At 42.3% G+C, this 24,456-nt stretch overlaps 1 protein-coding gene across 1 annotated transcript in view; it reads left to right on the top strand.

The window, feature by feature from the left end:
- The window catches only part of GNL2 (G protein nucleolar 2), an 859,639-nt gene that overhangs the window by 630,977 nt on the left and 204,206 nt on the right, over positions 1-24,456 (top strand). The window contains 1 exon segment of the mRNA XM_044083721.1: positions 15,483-15,940. Within this exon segment, the coding sequence (XP_043939656.1) occupies positions 15,483-15,940 (458 nt within the window).

Raw genomic sequence — 24,456 nt, 5'->3', positions numbered from 1 at the left:
CTAGATGATGTGTATTCAGAGGCCAGCCTTAACCCAGATTCTTTACCTCCAGCTCCAGTCAAGCCTGACAGGTATTACCGGGTTCTTGATTCACACCAATTCCTATACAAAAGCCATGCGGCTGACCCAGAAACTATTTCACAGGGTCCCAAGGGAATTAAGGCCTCCACTGCCAAAAATCCATTACCTTCAGAGAGAGATTCCAGAGCTTTAGAAAGGTGGGGAAAAAGGTATACACCTCGGCCACTTTAACCATGAGGGCATTAAACTGTCAGTTCCATATGTTAAAGTATCAACAGTTTTTGTTATCTCAGTTGAAAAGCAAAATGTCACAACCTGAACAACCAGACTTGAAGGAGTTGCAGGATTTATTGCATAGTGCAGAGCAAGTGGGTAAACATACATTGCAATGTGGTTTTGATGCTTTAGATGCCTCTTGTAGAGCTGCTGTTACAGGATCAGTCATACGTAGACATGCTTGGCTCAAAGAGCAAACCTTACCAGATCATGTCAAAGCTAAATTACTAGATGCACCTCTTCAAAAAGATGTATTGTTTGGTGTTAAAGCTGAGGAGGTATTAAAGAAAATGGAGGAAAAGGCAAAATCAATGCAAACAGTGAAAGATTTCCTACAGGTACAACCGCCACATTTCAGTAGAAATTGGCCTTCAAAAATTGGTCCTTTCCAGCCACGGACAGACCTCAAAGAGGTAGATACAGGCACCCGAGAGGTAGAGGGCAATCTCAAGGATCATTTAGAGGCAGACAATGGCAAACACCTACACCAAGAGGGGTGAGGATAGTTCACAGCCATTCAGAAAGCAGACCCAATGACTTTCCCCTTTGCATGCCAAGCAAGGCTCAAATGGCAGCACCTTTAGGCGGAAAACTGGCATTATTTTCGAAAAATTGGCATATTGTCACAAAAGACAAATGGATCCTGGACATTATAGACAGAGGCTACAGATTCCCCTTTCACACCCTTCCAAAAATCAGAGGTATGCCAAACCTGCCACACAATCAAAGGGCAGAGGCACAAAAACAAATTTCAGATCTCATGGACATGAAAGCTATTCAAGAGGTACCTGCACAAGAACAGAGTCAAGGTTTTTATTCCAGACTATTCCTGGTACCAAAGAAGGGCAAAGATTGGAGACCTATTTTGGACCTATCCATCCTAAACACATATTTACTCGTACCAAAGTTCAAGATGCTCACATTACAGCAGTTTCTTCCCATGCTGGGCAAGGAGTCTTGGCTGGTAACACTGGACCTCAAGGAGGCATACCTGCATGTCCCAATCAGACAAGATTGCAGAAGATACCTCAGATTTCTTGCAGGTTCATCCCATTATCAATTCTCTGCATTGCCCTTTGGCTTATCTACTGCGCCCAGAGTGTTCTTGAAATGCCTGTCATCAGTAATTGCCTTCTGCAGACTTCAAGGGATACAAATATACCCATATCTGGATGACTGCCTGATCCAAGCGGACAGCAAACACACTCTTCTGAAACACCTGGCGTTTGTAATAATGTTGTTGAAATCTCTGGGATACATAGTCAACAAAAAGAAGTCAAGGCTAATACCCTCTCAAACAATAATTTTCCTGGGTGCCAGCTTGGATACAAACACCCAGATGGCCTACCTCACGCCAGAGAAACAAGGGCAATTAACTCAATACTTCAGAAAACTGGCAGCCTTCACCAGGCTGACTGCAAGGAAAATCCTGCAGGCTCTGGGATTCATGGCATCTTGCATCCTGCTAATCCCATGTGCAAAGCTGCATATGAGGAAACTTCAATGGTACCTAAAAAACTTATGGTCTCAACACAGCCACAGTTTGGAAACAATCATACCACTGATTCCATGTCTTCAAAAGGAATTTCTGTGGTGGGCTCAAGCATGCCAAAGAAACATAGGTCTCCCATTCTGCAAGCCTCAAGCAAATCAAGTCATCACAACAGACGCCTCGGACTACGCCTGGGGGGGCGCACATGACAGATCAGTGCATTCAGGGCAAATGGTCACAAAAAGAAAAGCACCTACACATCAATGAAAAGGAAATGCTAGCAGTAATAGGTTCATAGGTTCATGCTAGGCTATCGCCTAGCCAGAGTTGTGTGGCTTTCACCACCCCTTAGGTTGAAGAATACTATACCCATTAGTTTGCCATGCCTCTGTCCAGCAGTGATACAGAGATGATCTCCCATCCACTGGTCAAGATTCCTCTTGAACAGAGCCAGCGAGGTGCTCTGTCTCACATGGACCGGGATTCTGTTCCACAGCATAGGGAGTCTCTGGGTGATGAATCCGTCCCTCCAGCACATCCTATTTATATCCGTGTTGAGGTTTAAGTCTCTTGCTCTTGTGGCTCTGGTGGATTTGGATTTTTGAGGTGGAGCATGTCCATTAATTCGGTTGGACATGGCCTTGTATGTCAGGCACAGGTCACCTCTGAGCAGACAGTATGCACTGAATAGAGCTGGAGTTTCTTCAGTCGGGCAGCATATGGCATATTTTGCCCTGAGCCTTTATCCTTTTGGTGAGGAACTTTTGGGGTCTTTCCAATTGCTGCAGGTGTCGGGTAAGATACATTCCGGGCATTGTACCCAATCATTGATCTGATAAGTGAAGAGTACAGGGGAACAATGACCTCCCTTGATCTGGATGTGAATCCCTTCATAATCAGGTGGGCAATGTAGAAGGTCCTCCTAACCACTTTGGCAGTGTGAGTGTCAAAAGAAAGGTTACTGTCAACTTGGGTCCCCAGATCCCTGATAACCTCTTCTGTGCTTAATGGATTGCCACCTATGTGGTAACTTGAGGTTACCTTGTTTTTACCAAAGGGTATGACTATACATTTTTTGGCGTTTAGCTTAAGGCCATGGCTCTGGCACCAGTTATCCATTTCTGAGAGACCTCTCTGAAGGATATCTGTGTCTGATGGATTTTCAACTATGGCGCCCAGTTTGCAGTCATCTGCAAACTTTGTCAGCCACAATCCTCCTATGTTTGCCTGCACTTGAAAAAGTAGATGCGAACAAGAGGGAGCCCAGGACTGAGCCTGTGGGGACACCGCCCAGACGGCTTGGAGTCTGACATGACACCAGCAACTCTAACCCTGTGGGTTCTGTCCTTGAGCCAGTTTGCAACCCATCTTGTGACATATGGGTTTACATTTAAGCTGGTGAGCTTTTCTATGATACCCAAGTGGGGTATTGTATCGAAAGCTTTTGCAAGGTCAAGGTAGGCTGTGTGAACTGCCTTACCTCATCAATGGCCTTGGTGACTGTTTCAAAAAGTCGACCAAGTTCAAGAGGCATGATCTGCCCTTGACAAGCCGAATTGGGTAGGATCCAATGTCTGTAGGTCCCCTATGTCTTTATTTATGAGTTCCATTATGATCCTCTCCATAGCTTTGCAGACCAGGCTTGTTATTTATGGTAATTATTAGGGTCCGTAGAAGAAGCACCGCCTTGGAGGTGTGGGACCACATGCCGTCGCCCACTCTTTGGTCACGTATCCTGTGGGTAGGGCTAAGCTAATTATACCAGGGTCCGCACCGCCTACCGCTTTAGGAGTGGGATCACAGCTGCCGTGACGCCACTTGGGTATTGATCCTGTGGTAAGGCTAAGATTAAACAGCAGCCTTATGTGTGGGTTTAGTTCCTCATTGAGTTCAGGTAGCACACAGCCGGGACACCATCCGTCCCATTGATGCTGTGTTTTTAGCTTTAGAGAGAGCAGCTCTCACCTGGGCATTTGAGATGATTGGGAAGCTACACTCTGCTGGGATAGATATTTCTCTTTTTGGGGGGAGGGGGAGAAATTTTCACTGAACCTGTCTGCCAGTATGTTTGCAATGTCTGTGGGTTCAGTGATTTTTGTATCATTTTGGACTAATTCTGAGCATATCTGGGAGTTTCTACCCAGATTTCTAACATAGCTAAAGAAGGCCTTATGATTGTCTTTTGAGTCCTTGGCCATTTTTCTCTCAAAGTTGGCCTTGGATGATTTAGTTTTTTACTAGTATTGATCAAAGATGTCTTCCTTTTTAGGATTTGCTCTATCTTGTAGTATCTTTCTCCTCTTGTTGTAAAGTTTGTTTATGGCTGGAGTCCACCAGATCGGGCGTTTGCCTTTGGTGGAAAGGGTCTTGATTTTATTTGGGATTGCTTGATCCATGCAATCCTGGAGGGTGCTCGAGAGCATTTGTGTAAGGGATTCAGCGTGGGTTGTGGTTTCCAATGGCTCAGGGGCCTTGAAGGATACCACACCAGTCTTAAGAAGTGTGAAGTTGGCTTTTGAGAAGTTCTTCACTGTGGTCTTTTGTTGGGGTGGGGTGGGATGTGGATCTCCAGTGAGATTAGTTTATGGTCTGATCTCACCAATGAGGGATATACTTCCGGTGTGGAGCATTTTGTCCCCATGTTTGTGATGATCAGGTCTAGTATATTTTCACCTCTTGTGGGAATGGTGACAAGTTGTTCCATAGCATTTGAGTTTATGAACTCCAAGAACCTTTGGGCTAGGGTATTGGGGCTTGAGTAATGTTCCCAGTCTATGTTTGGGTAGATGAAGTCACCCAATATGATGGTGTTTGGAAAGACATTTATACTCTCCAGTGTCTTCAGGAAGGCTGTGTGGGGTTCCTGAGTTTGAGAGGGTGGCCTGTAACATGCTACAAACTGTAGAGCAGTTTTGCCTATGGTTAATTGCACCTGAATGGTCTCTGATGATTTGTGAGTTGCCACCAGCCTGGAGGTGTGGGTATCCTTGATGAATATGGATACACCCCCTCCTTTTGTGGTACGGTCCGGGTTTTGGGGGGGAAACGATATGAGATGTAAAAAACCTGAGTGTGGGGTGCTCTCAGGATCCTTGAAAGGCTTTGTTCTGTCCAAATAATTCAGTCACAGCACAGACATCGATGTTCTCCATACTGAGGAGAGAGAGCTTGCTTGATTTAGACTTTAGACATGGCATTGAGCAGCATTACCCTTAGTTTTTTTTTTTGTTTTCTAGTTTTCTAGGGGGGTTTAGAATTTGAGCCTGAAAAAAAACTATGGGGGGGTGGGGGTGGCAAGAGCTTGCCGTAAACGGAAACCCAGGGTACAGGTGCACAAAGCCCCCGCGAAAGCAGCGTGGCTTGTCAAGCATGTCATTCCAGGAAGACAGACATTGGATCCCCTTAGAATGACACCAGAAATTAAGCCAGTTATTAAAACTGATCATTTTGTCTCTGTATTGTGGCATCATTCTTGGTGAAGGTAGGATACTGCTCATAATAAATGCTATTATGGCTTTCAAAGACCTACTGCATCCAGGCCAGCTATTGATAAGAACAGACAACACCACAGTGATGTGGTACATAAGCAATCAGGGAAGAACTCATTCATACCCCCTGTGCAGACTAGCCATGTCCCTTTGGAACACGGCTCTGGAATTGCAAATCCAACTTCAAGCACAATTCCTGCCAGGGAAAGAAAACACACTGGCAGACAACCTGAGCAGAAATATGACAGATCCGCATGAATGGAAGTTGCATCCTCAAGTTTTTACAATGATAATTCAAGCATGGGGAAGGCCAGACATAGATCTCTTTGCCACCCACAGAAATTACCAATTGACAAAATTCTGCTCAAGGACCTTTCATCCACAGGCCTGGAAAGTGGACGCACTCTCTTTCAGTTGGACAACAATGACGGTTTATGCCTTTCCACCTCTTCCACTGCTGGCCAAAGTTCTATTAAAAGCCAGAGCAGACAGACCAAAGATGATTCTCATTGCTCCAGACTGGCCAAGACAGCACTGGTACCCACTCCTGAGGAGCCTGACGCATTCCCCACCATGGATCCTGCCTCTAATGCCTCTTCTACTGACTCAGCACAACTTCAAAACTCTTCACAGTCAGCTGAAAACACTCACTCAAGCAGCATGGAGGATTCCTTAAATTCACAGCAGACCCTACTCTCCAAGGAGGTGCAGGATGTCATTTTGGAGGCCAGAAGGCCTTCTACTAGAAAAGCCTACTCCGCAAAATGGAAACGGTTTTGTGCCTGGAATCAGAAAAAGGGTCAGAATCCTGGAATACTGAATTTACCTCAAATACTACAGTACTAGCCAAGCTGCTAAGCAGTGGACGTTCATTCTCCTCCATCAAAATCCATGTTTCAGCCATTTCTGCAGAGTACAACACTAATCCTCCTTTATTCTCTCACCCTCTCTTAAGACAGTTCCTCAGAGGGGCTAAGAATATAAAACCCCCAAGGAAGCAACCAGTACCTGCTTGGGACCTCAATTTCATTCTAGAAAAACTAACCCTGCCTCCTTTTGAGCCAGCTGCTGCAACAGATCTGCAATATTTGTCATGGAAAACAGCCTTCCTTCTAGCTATCACCTCAGCACGCAGGGTTTCGGAACTACAAGCACTCATGGCTGTGCAGCCTTTCATCATTTTCCATCAGGACAGAGTTTCCTTACGAACCAATCCTTCATTTATGCCAAAGGTAGTATCCAGGGTAGCCTTGAATCAGGCTATCCACTTACCTACCTTTTACCCTAATCCACAAAACAAAGGGGAGAGGCTGCTACATTCCTTGGACATTCACAGACAATTCCGTTATTATTTGGACAGAACAAAGCCTTTCAGAAAATCAGAGCAACTCTTTGTGTCCTATGCTACAGGTGCTCAAGGGAAGCCTATTTCCAAACAGACAATCTCAAAATGGATAGCCCACTGCATATGCTTTTGTTACTCTTTTCATGGTAAAACTGTACCTACAGGCATCAGATCTCACTCCACAAGGGCCACAGCTACCTCTGCAGCTTTCCTCAGGGGGGGTTCCTACCAAAGATATTTTGGAAGCAGCCACTTGGAGTTCTGTACATACTTTCTCCAAGCACTATCACCTACCATTATACTCCAAAACTAGAGCAGGCTTTGCCACTGCAGTCTTGCAGGGCATCCTGGCTCCACCTAGTTCCACTTAGTGCCTATCACCCCTTTATTAGCTTTAGGATTCTACCCATCTGTTATGACTGCAGCTGTATGCACGATGAACATAGTACAGTTTTGTACCTACCATAAATGTAGATGTTTGAGTGCTAATACAGCTGTAGTCCAGGTTTCCCTCCCTCCTTCCCCTCTTGGGACAGGCCTAATGGCTAACACCTCCTCATACAACCTCATTGGGGTATTCTTTTATGGTGTATTTGCTTGCAACTACTGTTTTTTGATTATATTGCATTTGCTTTATTACATAAATTTATGTTTTGCCTTCCTTCTGGGGGCACCTGACATCTGGGGCAAGAAAAACTGAAGAAAATGGCATCGGCTGGTTCTTTTATACCCCTGTCGCACTGACGTCAGGGAAGAAGCGACGACAACCGACGCCGGACCTAGACTTTGGAATTCGGCCGACCGAGGACCCGCCTGACTGCAGGAAAACCCATCTGTTATGACTGCAGCTGTATTAGCACTCGAACATCTACATTTATGGTAGGTACAAAACTGTACTTTATCTCTACTCGCTGCCATTATCCAGGACCTCCTGAATCAGGGCACCATTGAACAACTCCCAAAAGACTTTGTAGGAAAAGGATTCTACTCCAAAATCTTTCTGTTGCCAAGAAAAGGAGGACAAAGTGAATGAGCTATGTAATGTTTGACTGACAGTGAGCAGATAGATAAGTGATGTATAATGTTTGCAAGTACAATTATGTCAACATGATTTGTGATGTATAATGTTTGCAACTAAAATTATGTTAATATGGTTTGTTTTCATTTTATATAAATGTATGATTGCCTATGTCATATGTGATAATTTCATAAAGATGTTTCTTGTTTAAAAAAAAAAAAAAAACAGGAAAGGAGGACAGTAGAGACTCATTATAGACCTTTCTCTTCTAAACACTTTCTTGAAAGTACCAACTTTCAAAATGCTCTTTCTTGCCTTGCATTCTCCCCCAGGCCTTTCTAAAGTCCCTAGATCTGAAGGATGCCTTTTTTTGCACATATCTCTTCATCCTTCATGCAAGAAATTCCTAATTTTTTCCTCTTGAATCCACACCTTTTCAGTTTACCACTCTGCCTTTTGGTCTTTCCACAGCATTAGGGGTGTTCACAAAGTGCCTAGCTCCAGTAGTGGCATTTTGCCGCACCCAAGGAATTGAGTTTTCCCTGCTGGGATGACCTGTTAGCTACAAGCTCTCTCTCCAGGAATCCTCCTTCAGCATCTATATTTCACTCTCCAACTCCTGTCAAGTCTGGGTTTCACAATCAACTTAATCCCACTCCACAAATGGGGAGCGACCATGGACCCCGGGAACTACCGCCCCATTAGCCTGACGAGCCTGGTCTGCAAGGCTATCGAACGTATCATCATGGAACTTATAAACAATGACATTGGTGATTCCAAACTCTGGACCCCACCCAGTTCGGGTTTGTAAAAGGCAGATCATGTCTCCTAAACCTAATAGACTTTTTTGAAGCGGTCACTAAAGCAGTAGATGAGGGTAAGGTGGTTCACACAGCCTATCTAGATCTCGCCAAGGCTTTCGACACCATCCCCCACTCTGGAATTATACATAAACTCACTAAAGTAGGTATAAATCCTATGTCACAAGATGGGTTGCCAACTGGCTCACTGACAGAACCCACACTGTGAAAGTAGCAGACTCCAAATCTGACTTCAGACCAGTGACAAGTGGAGTACCACAGGGTTCAGTCCTAGGTCCTCTCCTGTTTGGTATCTACTTCTCTGAAGTACAGGCTAACACAGAAGGTCTTTGACTAATGAAGTTCGCAGATGACTGCAAACTAGGAGCCATAATCGAAACTGCTAACAATGTGGACATCCTACAAAGGGCCTCACTGAGACAGATGCCTGGTGTCAAAGCCATGGCCTCATGCTCAATGCCAAAAAGTGCATTGTCATCCCTTTTGGTAAAAACTCTGTACCCATGAACTACCACATAGGTGGGACCTTGGGACACAGATGGACAGTAGTCTCAACTTTGATAATCACATCGCCATAGTAGTCAGGAAATCCTTCTACGTGGCACACCTCATCACAAAAGGTTTCTCATCCAAGAAAAAAGAGGTCATTGTTCCCCTCTACTCGTCACTCATTAGACCCATTATAGAATACAGCGCCCCTTTTGGTATGTACCTCACAAGACATCTACAACAACTGGAAAGGCCACAGAAATACCTCACAAAGAAGATTACCAGCCTCAAAACAGATGCCCTACGCAGACCGTCTCAAAAAACTCCAGCTTTACTCCATCGCATATCGCCTACTCAGAGGTGATCTCTGCCGAACATAACAAAGCTATGTCAAACTCAGGGCTATTGGACATGCTCCACTTAAAGAAATCCCAATCCCTCCAAGCTTACATGCTCTAGGGACCTAAACCTTGTCACAACAATGAACAGAACATGCTGGAGGGATAGGTTACTTTCCCAGAGATTTCCCATAGTCTGGAACAAACTACCTATCTATATCAAACAAAGCTCCTCATTAGCACTCTTCAAGAAATATCTTGATGATTGGATGGGAAATAGGAAATTCACCCCGGGGATCACTTCTGTGGCTCTGCTCGACAGGGGCACAGGAAAATAATTTTCTTGGGTGGTGAAAGCCAGGGTACCTTTTTGACTAGGCTTATAGAGGCCCTAGGGGCAATAGCCTAGTACCTACCTATGAAAAAAAATCCAACATTTATTTATTTAATTATTTAACATTTGTTAACTGGGAAAGTCCGACTTGGAACGATGCCAATTTTCAGAGGAGGCCCGGGGAGAAATGCTCCAGATGCATGTCTTTGTAATGTGGGAGGAAACCGGTGCACCCAGAGGAAACCCACACAAACGCAGGGAGGACATGCAGACTCCACTCAGAAGGCACCCGAGCTGAGAATCGAACCGGAGAACCTCTTGCTGTGAGGCGACATTGCTACCGCTGCACCACTGTGCCTACACAGCAACTGATTTTTCTGGGCTGCAGACTGGACACAGAAAATCCACAGCTTCTTCCCTTAGGATAAAATTCAGTCTGCCCAATTTCTTCCTAGGTCTGTCCTCTGCAACATACTGTACAACAGGGGAGATGTTAAGAATGTTGGGTTTCATGATGGCCTCCATTTCCTGCGCTTCCCCTAGCCAGACTTCACATAAGGGAAATCCAATGGTATTTGAAATCTGTCTGATCCACTGCCACCCCATTGGACATCCTGATCCCCCTCCTCCCTGGTCTCAAAAAGGAGCTACTTTGGTGGAAGGAGCAGATCAATCTCAACCCAGGACTTCATCCACAATTCCTACTCCTCTTCAAAAGTTCACATAGACTGCTCGGACAAGGTGTGGAGGCATGTACAGGATCACACCAGGTACAGGGCAAAAGGCAACCATAGTTCTTGAAAGAACATATCAGTCTAAAGGAAATGAGGACTCTTCTACAAGCTCTGGCAGAGACTGTTCCATCTATGGAAACCCAAACCACTCCTAGTGTACACAGACAATACCATGGTCATATAGTACATAAACAGGAAGACACCAGGTCTTAACCAGTTGTGCAAGTTGGCACAGGAGACATGGAAATTAGCCACCCAGATGGGCATCACCCTCACATCCACATACGTTTCTTAGAGGACCCCCATGAATGGACCCTAAGCAAACAGGTTTTGCAGGCTGTTGCTCTTTAGTGGAGCAAACTTTACTTTAACATTCTGCTCCTGGAAAAATAATATACTCTTGGCTGTCACCACTGCTTGGAGAATTTGAGTTACAAGCTGTCATTGCCATTCTACATTTTCTTATTTTCAGGAAGGACAGGGTGACTCTCTGGGCTAATCCATCCTTCATGCTTAAGGTAGTGAATGAGATGTCCCTCAATCAAGCTATTCAGCTACCCACTTTTTTTTGCAATTCCCAAAATATTGGGAAAATAATCTTAAATTCTATGGACATTCACAGACAACTGAGCATTTTATTTGGACAAAACTAAATCCTTCAGGAAGTCTAACCAGCTGTTTCTATACTTTGAGCCCTAAGCTGGACCAGATGATCTCTAAACAAACTATTGCAACTTGAATCTGTAAGGCCATTTTCTTCTGCTCTTCACACTGTTGCGAGTCCTTGCCTTTCTGCCCAAAAGCTCATTTCACTAGGGCAGTGGCTTCATTAGGTGCTTTTCACAGGGGAGTAGATCCAGGTCTTTCTTGGAAGCTGCTGCATGATCTTCTGTAAACACCTCCACCAAACATTGCAAAATTGATTCCTTGTCTAGCTCCAGGGCTGCCTTTGCTAGGTCTGTCCTGTTTGGACTGCTAGACATCTCATCTACTTAGTAGTCAACCACCCTTCTCTCGACCTTCTTCAGCTGTGGAAATCACCAATATGTCAGGAGTACTACAACAGTGATATCAGTCAGGGCACAGTACAATTATGTAAGAACTTACCATAACAGTAGATGTCCTACACTGTTGTAATATTCCTTCCCACCCTTCAACCCCTCTTCTCTGACTTACTTCAACCTTCTTTCTCTCCCCGTTTTAACCTCTATTGTGCTGCATGGTAACTAGGGATTTTACTTGCCTATTCAAGTTATACCCTTTCTAACTGACCAGTCTCCCTCTCTCACTAATCTTCAGACCGCTGTCTTGGAGATAGTCTTACTTCCATCTGTATACCCCCGTGCTTATGAACTGTGGTCATGTATCAGACATATGACTTTGAGAAGGTGCTTCAGCCAGATGTCAGCGGTGGCAAGCCATATGTCAGCAATACTGATCAGTAGGACATCTACTGTTATGCCAAGTTCGTACACAACTGGACTTTCCCTGTACTGGGCCTCTCAACTATAGAGGCAGTGTCCATCTAGTAGAGGAGCCATCAAGGCAACCATGGAGATGATTTATGTCCTCACTGGCATCTCAACAATAATGTTTCTACTAAGGCCCTAACCTCACACCCTGTGACTGACGTAAGCACCCACATCACCATAGGCATCCTACTCTCTCCCTTAATATCATTACTGACATCCTCAGACCTACCCATTTTGGTGATTTGCAAGCCTCCACTTGCATGGTGGTATTCAGCCAACTAGAACCACCCTTCTCTTCTCCCAAGATGAGGGATCAGGCTCTGGCAGCTCACTGCCTTCCTTCCCCACCATGTTTTTTCATTGCCAGAGATACTAGTCAAAAGCAGATCATCTTTGTTGTAGTCAGAGCTGTATTCCTGTACTCCACAGCCAGGCCTCTTACTTGGCAGGACTGAATGAAGAACGTTACATACTTGAGTTTCTAAATGCATTTGGAACTCCAGGTTGTAATTGTCTGTAATTTACAAGTCTTTGTGCTGGACTAGAAGTGCTGCATAATCACTGCATTCTGTAGCAGAAGATTTGGATCATTTTGACTTGCAGAGGCCGTCCCTTATCCGCACCAAGGCATGGTAGCAAGAACGCCTGCAGGCAGGTGCAAGGGGGGGGTGCCCTTGCACCCCCCTGGATTTTCTTATCTGTGACTATTTGTTGAAATTGAAAAATGTACTTGCAAAAAATGTACATTTTTTCCATTTCAACTTACGTTTTTTTTTTTCTGTGAAACTTGCATCGTTTGGAGGAGATGTTATTGGAGGTTGCAATCACATGGTGCATATGACAAGCCTCATTTCCACCTCAAACTGCATCGCTGTCTCCGACCATTAACTGTTTGTTGGGTAGAGTTTGGATGACAGTGGGCGGCAGATAGAGTGGTATCCCGAACAAAGATTTTTTGTGACCAGAAAGATTTCAGTGAAGGTATACGTCGTGTGGTGGTGTGAGATTGTAGAACTGAAGGTGTGTACCGTTAATGTTAATCACAGACAGAGAATCGGAGACGGGAAAGAAGCTCCTGAGTTTTGTTTTTCTGCATTGAATGGCAGTTCCAGCTTGGAGCCAAAATGTGAATGCGGTTCACTTGAGACTGTGTGTCAGTAGTGTGTGTGTGTGTGTGTGTGTGTGTGTGTGTGTGTGTGTGTGTGTGTGTGTGTGTGTGTGTGTGTGTGTGTGTGCAGTGTTGGGGTGCATTTTGGGAGGTTAGGTTTTGATTAGGATGTATGGATAAACTTAATTGTTTGGCTTAGCTATACAAGTATGAGGGCAAAAAGTTTGTAAACGTTTTACAAGATCAGTCCCCTGCTCCTTTGTTAAATCATAACAAATCAACGAGAAGTCATGATGTCTGATTGGCAGTGGCTGAGACAGTAAATGTATCTGCATCAAGTCCGTTTGGGTTTAATGTTTCTTTATTAAGGGTTTGTTGTATTGTATGGCAGATAGAAGAAACTACAGACAATGGACATTATTCTTCAACCACTGAGCATTAAGCATTATAGCGCTGGCTTTTTTTTTTTGTGAAGAAAATATGTGTAATAAGGAAGACAGAGGCTAAATCTAAGGACAAAACAGCGTTGCTCCTAAACCATAGCAGCTGAGAGGTATGCATAGGAGTTTGTGTAACATTTGAACCTTATTAGCAGAGTACTTAACTCACTGCCACATAGTACATTTCTCCCAGATATTAGAACACACAGACACGCACAACAGAATTGGGGCACAGCGATGCTCCATCACTGACAGTTTCTCTGTACTATTCTAAGTCTTCCATTTTAAAGATAAATAGTCGTTAAGTGTACTAAAATTGATGACTCATACTCATATTTAAAACATTGAAAAATAGGAGTGAAGTATGTTCACATGTAAACTCAAAGCCCCAGCTGCAGCAAGGGACTTTTGTGGAAAGCCATTTTTTTCTTCATACGTTGTTTTAGTATGTAACTTATCTAACAGCACTGTTCCATTCTGAGCAGTAAATACTGCTGTATTTATACGAGGGAAATTCAGCATTACCCACTGCCTAATGCAAGATTTGGGGGACTGCTATCATAGATTGTGTGTGTGTGTGTGTGTGTGTGTGTGTGTGTGTGTGTGTGTGTGTGTGTCTAAGAGAGACAGTGTGTGAAATGCCCTAGTTAAGAGTTAGCAGGTGGAATTTATTTTCAAGTGCATTTTCAAGGAATTGAGGTTCAAGGGAAGAGAAGTTTACTGCTTGCTGTTTATGCTAAGTCTGCTTAAAACATGCAACTGTTTTGTTTAGAAAATGGTATCACTATTATGGTATAGAATTTTAAAGGAGTGCTAGGAGAACAGCAGGTACCATACTTGCATCTTGATACAGAGGGCTGTAGCTTCTACTCCCACAGCATGTAAATTTGTATTTTAAGGGGGTGGTGTACTGCAGTCTTTAGAATGCCCTCCTTTGGATGAGACACCTGGTAACTTTGAACCTCTTTTTTAGCTTGTTGCCCATTCCCTGTTGCAATATACCAGCTTACCATTTCTTTTAATGTAACATAGGCAATTTATTCTTCAAGGGCAACAGGCACTGAATTTGTAGATAAAACACTGAAGTATAAGTTGTTTTCTAACAACAATCTCTTCATTCTTTTCAGATCTTTTTAATGTGGAATTATTCAGATGACTTTTACTTTTGCAGAGATTGTGCATATTGATGATATAGGTTTATTGTAATGACAGACGTCTGAGTGGCCTGTTATGGTTAAAATGTTCTGAACTGGGCAGTTTGTCATTACTGGTTTATCTATTTTTTTTTCATTGCTTACTGGAAAAATGTTCAAAACTATAAATTTAAAACACACTCTAACAAGTGGTGATGTATTATACAATGGATATAATTCAATTATTATATATTCTAATTAATACAGTCAGGCAGATGAATTACAGAAGTTTGTCATGGTCCAAAAACTGTGTGCAAGGTAAACTTCACCTGCCACTGCCCAGATGCATTCTCTTTGAATGTGGGTTTCAATCCTGTTTCAGTGAATGTGAGTTTCAGAGGCAGAGAAGTTTTAATGCTAAGTCTGTTTTCATTGTAAGACTATTGCTTTGTTTAGCAAATGTCTCAGTGTTTGTGCTATAAAATTTGAAATAAAAGTTGTAAATTAAATCCAAATATATGTAGTCTTGTAGAAGTAAAGTATAAAACAGTATGCACACTGAGAGTTTTGAACAATGTTTATGGCAACTGGGGAGAAATAGCCAGGTGTAATGGGACACTGGAATGGCTGTGTGTGTGTGGGGGGGGGGGGGGGGGTCTGGGTTTGCACTCCCCTGCAAAAAATCCTGCTAGCTCCCTTGTGTGGTTGTAAATGCTGTATGAGAATTAACTCAGTCTGTATCTTTTGTTGTATTAAATGAGCATGAATTGTTAAATATTATGTAAAATATGTATGGATGGCCCTTCTGGTTTTTCAGTACAGCTGGCTTGTGTTTTCTGTAGGAATGTCTTAATTTGGTACAGAAGTTTACAGTCATTCTTCATGTTTTTTGAGACATGGTAGAAGATAATTTGAAGGGCTGAAATTTTGTGTAGAACAGTTGTCCTGCAGTTACCTTTTTATTGTCTTTTAGGTTGCAGATATGCAGAAAGTAGGTGATGCGGCACTTCAAGGCAGTGAAGAAGAGAAAATTGCTAACACAGAAGAACCAGCTGCAGAATCAGCAGATTGTGGCCAGACTCAGGTGAACTCAGAAATGCCACAACTCGTCTCACAAGTTCGGCAAAACTTTGGCAAAATTAATGTAGCACCTGAGTTTTCTGAGGAGGATCTTGTACCACTGGAGATGTCGAACATGTCTGATTCAGATGAAACTGAAGAAGATATATCAGATGAAGATGATGCTGAAACTGAAGAACATGGTGAAGCAGAAATGTCACATGGTACAGAACAGGAATCCTCAGAAGTAATGCAGAAAAGTGCGCAAAGAGAAACAGACACAAAAGTAGTGCTTAAAACTCTAGATGAAAAGATAGCCAAGTACAAGAAGTTCCTGGAGAAGGCAAAAGCAAAGCGCTTTTCTGCAGTTAGGTAAAGTATCCTATTGAAATGGGGATTTTTTGTTATTATACTGCAGTGAGAGTAACATATTTTGAATTGCATAATTTCTTGGATTTTTTGAATCATCTTCATTTTGATCAAGTAGAAAATGGTCACCATTTTGAGAGCGTAATTTGTCTGTGTTCCTGTATCTCAGCAGCCTTTAAACATCTGAGGTTTGATAGAATAATATTGCAAGAACAGATGTAGTGTTTAGAATGAAGCAGCAGTGCATCTTTACTGAATTATTTCAGAATGCTGTTCGCATAGTATGTTCATAGTATAGTGTGTATTCAGAAATGTATTAAGGAACTTTTTCATCTTCAGCAAAACAGGAAATGTGCATCTTTATTATGGTACATTTGAGCTTTATTCACTTTAGTATGTTCATCTCTATCCAGAACTCCTAAGTTTCTTGGCAGACTAGTGTTGACCTCAAGTCAGCACTCCTTCAGACATTGTTTACTGTGCAGCCTTGCTTGCTGTGGTCTTCCAGTTCTTTTACCATTTTGAGTGCTTCACATCCTGCTTTAAAAAGGAATAATATTTAAATGTTTAGTGCCTTGCACTCATTGATTATTTGCTGTTTTTCATCAAGAGTCTTCATGACATCCTTAAAGCTTTTTCTTGTAGTTGTTTTTGGCTTTAGTCCACTTTTAACATGCGTAACTTTAAAACAGTGGATTTTATTCAGTACGTTAAGTAGTATCAAGATTGAAAAGGATACACTAGTGAAGAGTAGTAAAGAGGAATAATTTAATGAACGTACTAGAGACCTCACATACCAAACAGATATTTTCCACATATTCAGAGGAAGATAACACAGTTCAAACTATTGTCAAAACAGGGATCTAAAACTTCTAAAGTAGAGTAATTTATCCTCATTGACCTCAGTGCTTGCAAAAGAAAGGACCTTAATTGTTCATTCATCAGCATCTAATTTGAAATTTCTGCATTAGATCAAGTTTCAAAGACAGATGAGTTTTGCACTTCTGGGCTATTTTTCCAAGCTTGGCCCTCCTTAACTCCTTCCAGATGTTCTTCATCTCACATTGCTGCAGTCCTTACATATGGGTAGTCCGCTGTCCTCGGTCGGCCCGAATACCAAAGTATTAGGCTGACGTCGGTCAAGGCGCTTAAAACTGACATCAGGACGTCAGGGTACAAAAGCGCATGACCATATCCTCAGTCTTTTTGCCGCATGGTCCGATGCAGAAGCGAGTTTCAGACCGAATCCAAGTTGGCTAAGTACGATTATTTTGTTTTTTAGTGTAGTACCGATGTCAGAAAAGTGAATAATTGTATTTCTTGTGGGAAACAGATACATAGGGATTATCATTCTTTTGCATCTTTGTTTGGGGCGCGAGCATTTAGTGGGGTGTCGCCTTGTTAGGCCTGAGCACACGTAGATTTGTGTCGCTTGGGTGTCGTTCAAGGTTTAATATAAGCGGCCGCATTATAATACGCCGCTGGTTCTCGTAAAGCTGCGTACCCGCGAGCGTCAGCCGGGATTCCCGCCTCACGGCACAGTTTAAAGACGGGTTGCCCGCCCGCCGCCGGTGATGAGTCGGTCGCAGTGGGTCCTTCAGCAGAGTTCTTCAGTGGTCTAGGATTTCCTTAATTTTTTTTTAGAGAGAGGCTGGTGAGGAGACAGGGGTTTTGGTAGACGTGGCCTGTCTTGAGGCTCCCCTTCCCAGGGTGGCTTCTCCTTCTACTTCCCTCCTCCCTTCCCCAGTGCAGGCCAGGCTTCTCCTTCTAGTTCCAGGTAGTTCAGCAGGGTCCTTGGTGTCACTCCTAGTCTTGTAACTGTGCCTACATGATTTACGCTTGAAAATGTCAGAAGATTTGATTACCTGATTAGCCTAGGTGGAGCCAGAGTTGTAAAGTTTTGAACAAACTCAGAAGTTTCAGTTGTCTTCGCTTGAAGACTTTCAGGAGTACTTATTCTATTCTGATTCTGATGGAGTACTTCCTGCTTCTCCTGATGCCTCCTTTTCTTTTCTTTTTCTCCTCCAGATTTTTCTTTTTCAGAGACACTTCACTCTATGAGGCTGGTTAAGTGGGAAAAAGGGACTAGGCTTTTTTTCGAAAAGGCTTAGGGAATTTAGCTTTTTACCTCTCTTCTCTAGTCTTAGCTATATGTGTTTTCAGAGGCTGTTTAATCGGATGTGTTTTCCTCTGCCTCTGTTAAACCAGATAGGGTATTACAGGGTGCCTGAGGCTCATAATATCTTTTATAAGAGTAACTATTACAAACTTTTCTCAATCTCAAATTGAAAATCGCGCGGATGCTCAGAAGGCATTTTTACCTCCTGCCTTACTCTACAGCATTGAATAAATAGGGACCTGCATTGGTCCTTCATTGGACTAGTGTCATTTTGTGGATAGGACAGAGATTTGGATCTTTGCAGGTATGTCTAACCATTAAAGAGGAAAAGAAAAATAACTCCTTTCCCAAATCCTTTTGGTGAAACTGATTTCTGTATGCAGCATTGCCTTGCTGTTTAAGTTCCGATGAGGAAAATTATTCCTATTCTTTGGGCTGTCAGACAGAGGATAGTTCCATTGTAGTAACACTGAATTTCATTGGAGAGTTTTTTTGGTCAGCCTGTTGGTAATCTCTAGATGAAATTTGTGTTAGTGAGACTTCCAGCTGCAAAGCAGTTTTTTTCTCTACTATACTTTTAAATGTTTTCTTAATGATAGTTAAGCAATAACCCACGCCTGGGTGTGGGTAATGCTGGATTTACCCACGGTTGGTGTGGTTTTGGTCGCGGCGGCCGAGTGGCCAAACAAAGACAACCGTGGGTAAATCCAGCATTACCCACACCCAGAAGTGGGTTATTGCTATGATACGATGACATTATTTAATATTGTATAATGCCTCCGTGCTGCCCTTCCGTAGCTGTCTGGTATTCTGCGGCAGTTCTGATGTACTGCACATGCATATGCTTACGCAGTACATCAGAGCTGTGGGTGGAAGCAATGGAGAAAGCAAGATCTCCATTGCTTTTTACAAAGTGTCTTGCTATGTTAAAGGAGTTTAACATAGCGAGACAGCTTTAAAAACAGCAACGGAGAATCTCTGTTGCTTTTTTTAAAGCTGTCTCGCTATGTTAAACCCATTTAACATAGCGAGACGGCTTTAAAAAAAGCAATAGAGAAAGGAAGATCTCCGTTACTTTTTTTTAAAGCTGTCTCGCTATGTTAAATTAAACTTCTTTAACATAGCGAGACAGTGTCTAAAAAGCAACGGAGGTCTTGCGTTCTCCGTTGCTGTACAAATAGACTTATACTAGTGGAAAACGTCCGGGCGACCGGATCTTTTTCCATTAGTATAAGTCTGATTTACAAAGTGCACGCTGACCAATCATCGTGCACGTTTTGGAATATTAATGGGGGGGTCGTTGTATAATATGCATTTTCCAGACTTGCATTCTCCCGTACTCAAAATAATGTATACTTCTCTTTTAGAAGACAGTACTTGTATATTGCTGGTAGGACTATTCTTGCAGCAAACTGTTTATCAACACCTAACACATGGGGAAACTACTTTTAGTATTGTTTCCACTGGATAAGGATTCTAATTTAGTAGGTAAATATGATAAAATGTTTCTATATTTTCTACACTAGTAGTTAGTGCATTGAACTCTTTGACTCACATTTCATACCAGAGTTTCCTCACAGAACAATTCTAGATAATTTGTATTCTGTTCTTAGCCATTAATGTCAGACATACACAGGCTAGGAAGATTGGAAATGATTAGTTGTAACAGTGGACAGGACAGGGTTGTACACTCTGAACTGTGTACATTATACTGAGGATACTGAGGTTATAATTGCCACATTTGGCTAGTTTTGAAGTGATTAACTTGGCTTAATACATTGAGGGCATTGTCAAATCTTCAAATGCGCCAGTAGCTCAAGAAGTTTTGTTTAAGCAGCCAGCAGGTATCATTATTACTGATTTTGCCAGAAAAAAAAGTTTAAACAAGGTCTTCATTCATATAAATGTGTACAGCCTATTAATGAGTTTCTGATGGTGTTTTCTACAGAGATGAGATGAAGTAGCGGCCAGAGAGATTGAAACAAAGTTAAGAAAACCCCAGGCTCAGATGCAGTACTTTACTTCTGGTTAAAAGTATTAACATCTTTGCTTGAAGATTTAGCCATGAGTAAGAACTATTTATATGCGCACCCCAGACAGACACCAACCTGGCTAACAACAGAAAAAGCAATGCTCCTACTTAAGACTGAACCTTCATGCTACCCTATAAATTATAGACCAATAACTTGCCTTCTGACAACGTATCAGCTATACACTGGAATTGATGCCAACAGAGTCTGTAGTCATTTAGAAGAAAACTCAGTTATGGCAATAGAACAAAAAGAGCAATAAAAGAAAGTCATATGTAACAAAGGATCATTTGCTGTTAAAGTCATAGTGAAGAACAGTAAAAAGGGGAATCATTTAAGTATGGCATGGATTGACTACAAAAAAGCATTTGATAGTATCCCACATTCATGGGTAAAAGAGTGCTTAAAAATGTATAAGATACGCTGATCAACTATGTTACAGTGACCATGAAACAGTGGCAGACCACTTTGCAATTAAGCCATGATAAAGGACTAATTATTATTCCAGGTACAAAAATTCAAAGGGGGATATTCCAGGGTGGCTCTCTGTCACCGCTGCTATTCCGCCTTGCCCTTAACCCATTAAGTTGTCTACTTAACAGCTTAGGCCATGGCTATAATTTGGCTCCTAGAAAACAGCAAAGTGTAAAGACTTTTCATCTTCTCTTTGTAGAGGATTTGAAACTGTATAGCTCATCAGATGAGGAACTGAAGTACAACTGCAAGTTGTCTAAACTTTTTCAGATGATATAAGAATGTCATTTGGTCTTGATAAATGTGCAAAAGCAACCTTTAAAGCAGGAAAACTGCAGCACCAGGAAAACATCAGTTTGGGACAAGAATGTGATATAAAGAACTTGAGCAAGAAGGAGTGAATAAATATTTGGGAATTGATGAAGGATCACCAATAAAACATGAACAAATGTGAATAAAATTTAGTAAGGAGTACTTTAGAAGACGTAAATTAATCCTAAAAATAACATTGACATCTAAGAACAAAATGCAAGCTAAAAAACGATTTATCTTCCTGTCCTAACTTACAGTTTTGGAGTCATTGCCCCCAAAACGTGTTGGATAGATTAGCTAGGAAACAAGAAAGATGCTTCATGCTCACCAAATGATTTATAAAAATCCATGCATACTGAGATTATATAGTCCCCATTCTGAAGGAGGGATGGGCCTCCTTGAAATTGATTACATGTATAGATCTGCAGTCATGGGACTCCACACATATCTGCTGACTTCACAAGACCCAAATGTAGTGAAAGTTTTGAAACATGAGGAGAATAAGTCTAAGATGATTTCTCTGCTTAATGTAGCAAAAGCATAGCAGGAATGGAAATTAAACCAGAAGTAGATAAATATCAGGCAGCAACTGAATGTGCCAAAAAACAAAAGAAAGAATATAAGGTGAAGGACCAGACGAGAAATATAGAAAATTTCTGGAAGAACCTCATGTTGATCTGGATCAAATGCGGGAATGGCTAAGGAAAGTTGAATTCAAACCAAGAGATGAAAGGTTAATATTGGCAGCCCAAGATAGTGGTCTACGTACATTTTGGTTTACAAAGTCCATTGAACATGTGGGAGAAACGGACAAATGTACGTTTGGTAAAACAGAATTGGAAACAGTCGCATACTTTTTTGTTGGTTGTGACTTACAAATGGCAGAAGGACTGTGTACTGAAAGGTATAATAATGTGGCAAGACTGTTGGACTGGGGACTGTACAAATATTATGGTACTGAACTAGCTGAAAAACACTGGAAACATGAGCCACAAAGCATCATAGAAAATGATGGTCTCCATCACATGGGATCACCCATTCCCAACTGTCAAAAGATAGATGCTAGAAAACCTGATATAGTGGTCCATGAAAAGAAGACAAAATCATACTTCTCAACTTAAAGATTTTCGCAGAATGTCCAGATATTTGACTCACATTTTTGGCCTGTTCCTTATAAAATTTGTGGTTTTCTGGGGAATCACTGGGATAATCTGAGGATTGAAGTCACTAATTAATGACATACATTTGAGTTTCAGACTTCAAATTCTTCAGAAAATGTATGTTAAAACAAACACTGTAATTCTATAACTTTCTAAGTTTATAAGAGCAGTATTCAAAGAATGTCCCCTATTTTGGGGCCTTTGCCCCCCCCCCATTTTGTTGGGCTGTGTCCAGATTTCTTGTGCTAAGAGGTTGAGGGTTATATTGATCATTGAAGTTGCCACACCCAGTGACTAAAGTGGCTTGCGTATAGAGAGGCACAAAATCATAACATATCAGGATTGGCAGGCAGAAACGCGGGCAATGTGGAAGAAAGATACCCAGACAGTTAGGAGTAAAGGGTCTTAAGAATCTGCAAGCGTATTTAGATATGTTACCAGTACATGTAACTCTGTACGAATTGCAGGAGGAGTCATTACTGGGCACATTGCTGGTGCTGCATAGTGCACTTCTGCCTGACATCAAAAATTGAAACAATACTAATTTTGTGAACTTTTTTCATACTTTGACTTAGGATTTGGGTCCATTCCTATCATGGTATTAGAAACCCAAAATATTTGGAGAAATTAAATAAAAAGGGGGGTTTATCCAAACTGACATTCAAATTGCTGCTTTTCAGTAATTTATCCTAGACCCTCCCAGCTCTCAGGCATAGAGAGATAAATTGTTGGCTGTGATCCACAGACCCAATTTCAGATAGCAGTTTGTGTTCTGGAAAAGCTGGGCAGGGAAGGACGGAAGTTAGGGGCATGTGGCTCTCCCATCCTGGGTGGGAAGGGTGGTGTTGGTTACAGGTCAGCTAGTCCTGTTGCTGTGGTATGGGCCGAGACTTGCACTATAAATGGAGAGCCAATACTGTAGAGAATGTGGGCTACCACTACCCAAGCCAGTGATGATGACCCTTGTCAGTATGGGAAGGATTATAGGAAGTTACTAGGCTAATGGCCATAGGGTTCTTACAAGCCTAGCCAAGTTCTACCCTTATTTCCACGATCAGCACCTATTACCCCTTTCCAAGAGAGACACAATTTGAACCCCTGGGGTGAATTTACAGTTACCTACCCAATTGTCCATATTGCGTTTGAAGATGGTGAGTTAGGTGTGCTGTTTGGCATGAAGTAGGAGTCTGTTCCAAAGGCGTGGTAACCTCTAGGAGATAAATCTGTCCCTCCAGCAAGTTCTGTTAATACCACATAACCAGGTTAAGGTCTGTAGTGCGAGCAACCCGTGTATCATTTGACTTGCAGATATGGAGTATTTCAAATAAAGCAGGGTCAGAGATTGCCTTGTATGCAAGACAGAGATCGCCTCTGAGTAGTCTCTATGAAACAGATTAAAGTGACAGTGATTTCAGGTAATCCAAATAAGACAGATCCTGAAGACCTTGAATTTTCCTTGTGAGGAATCTTTATGGTCTCTCCATTTGCTGCAGGTGCTTGGAAAGGTAGATACCAAAAGGTGTGTTGTACTCCGTTATTGTCCTGATGAAGTGAAGAGTACAGGGAGGTTATAACTTCTTTTTTTCTAGAGGCAAAATAGAATGCCCTTCTTACTACAGTGGAGACATGGTGGTCAAAGGTAAGGTTGCTGGCTACCTGTGTGCCCAGATCTCGCACAACTGAGTGTGTACATAGGATTGCTGTTGATGTAGTAGTTAGCAAGAACATCAAATTTACTGAAAGGCATGATCATACAATTTTTTGCATTGAGTTTAAGACCATGGCTTTGGCACCAATCATTTGTTTTAAGACCCAGTTGTAGGAAGTTGACATCATTTGGAGATTCTATGACCTCTCCCAGTTTGCAATCATCAGCAAACTTTGTCAGCCACAGACCTTTCATTTTCTTGTACTTCAGAGAAATAGATTCCAAAGAGTAGAGGTCCCAGGACTGATCCCTGTGGAATACCCACTGGTTACAGGTCTGCTGTTGGAGGGGGATTCCTCTGTTTTGACTGTGTTCTATCAGTGAGCCAGTTAGCGACCCATCTAATGATTAAGGATTGATACCAAGCTGGGTAAGTTTATTAATAATGCCTGAGTGGGGGATAGTGTCAAAATCCTTGGCTAATTGTAGGTAGGCTGTATGCACAGATTTCCCCTCGTCCAGGGCCTCGGTGACTGTCTCAACGAAGTCCACCATGTTTAAAAGACATGATCTCCCTTTGACAAATCCAAAGTACGTAGGGTCATGGAACACATATGCATGGAAAGAGGGGTGTAGATAGTCACTGTGTTGATGCAGGTGCTCATGTCTCCCCTAGAGGTGGGAGTTAGAACTACAGAAAACACAGTTCATTGCTGAGATGCCTTTGAGGGTACAAGCAATCCGTGGCTGCCTGTATGATGGCTGACTTGCCCCCA

Source organism: Protopterus annectens, chromosome 1.part1 (assembly GCF_019279795.1).
Source record: "Protopterus annectens isolate FY-2018-M chromosome 1.part1, PAN1.0, whole genome shotgun sequence".
NCBI classification, from domain to species: domain Eukaryota; kingdom Metazoa; phylum Chordata; order Ceratodontiformes; family Protopteridae; genus Protopterus; species Protopterus annectens.
The sequence above is the reverse complement of the archived record's forward strand: the minus strand, read 5'-3'. Positions and strand labels throughout refer to the sequence as shown.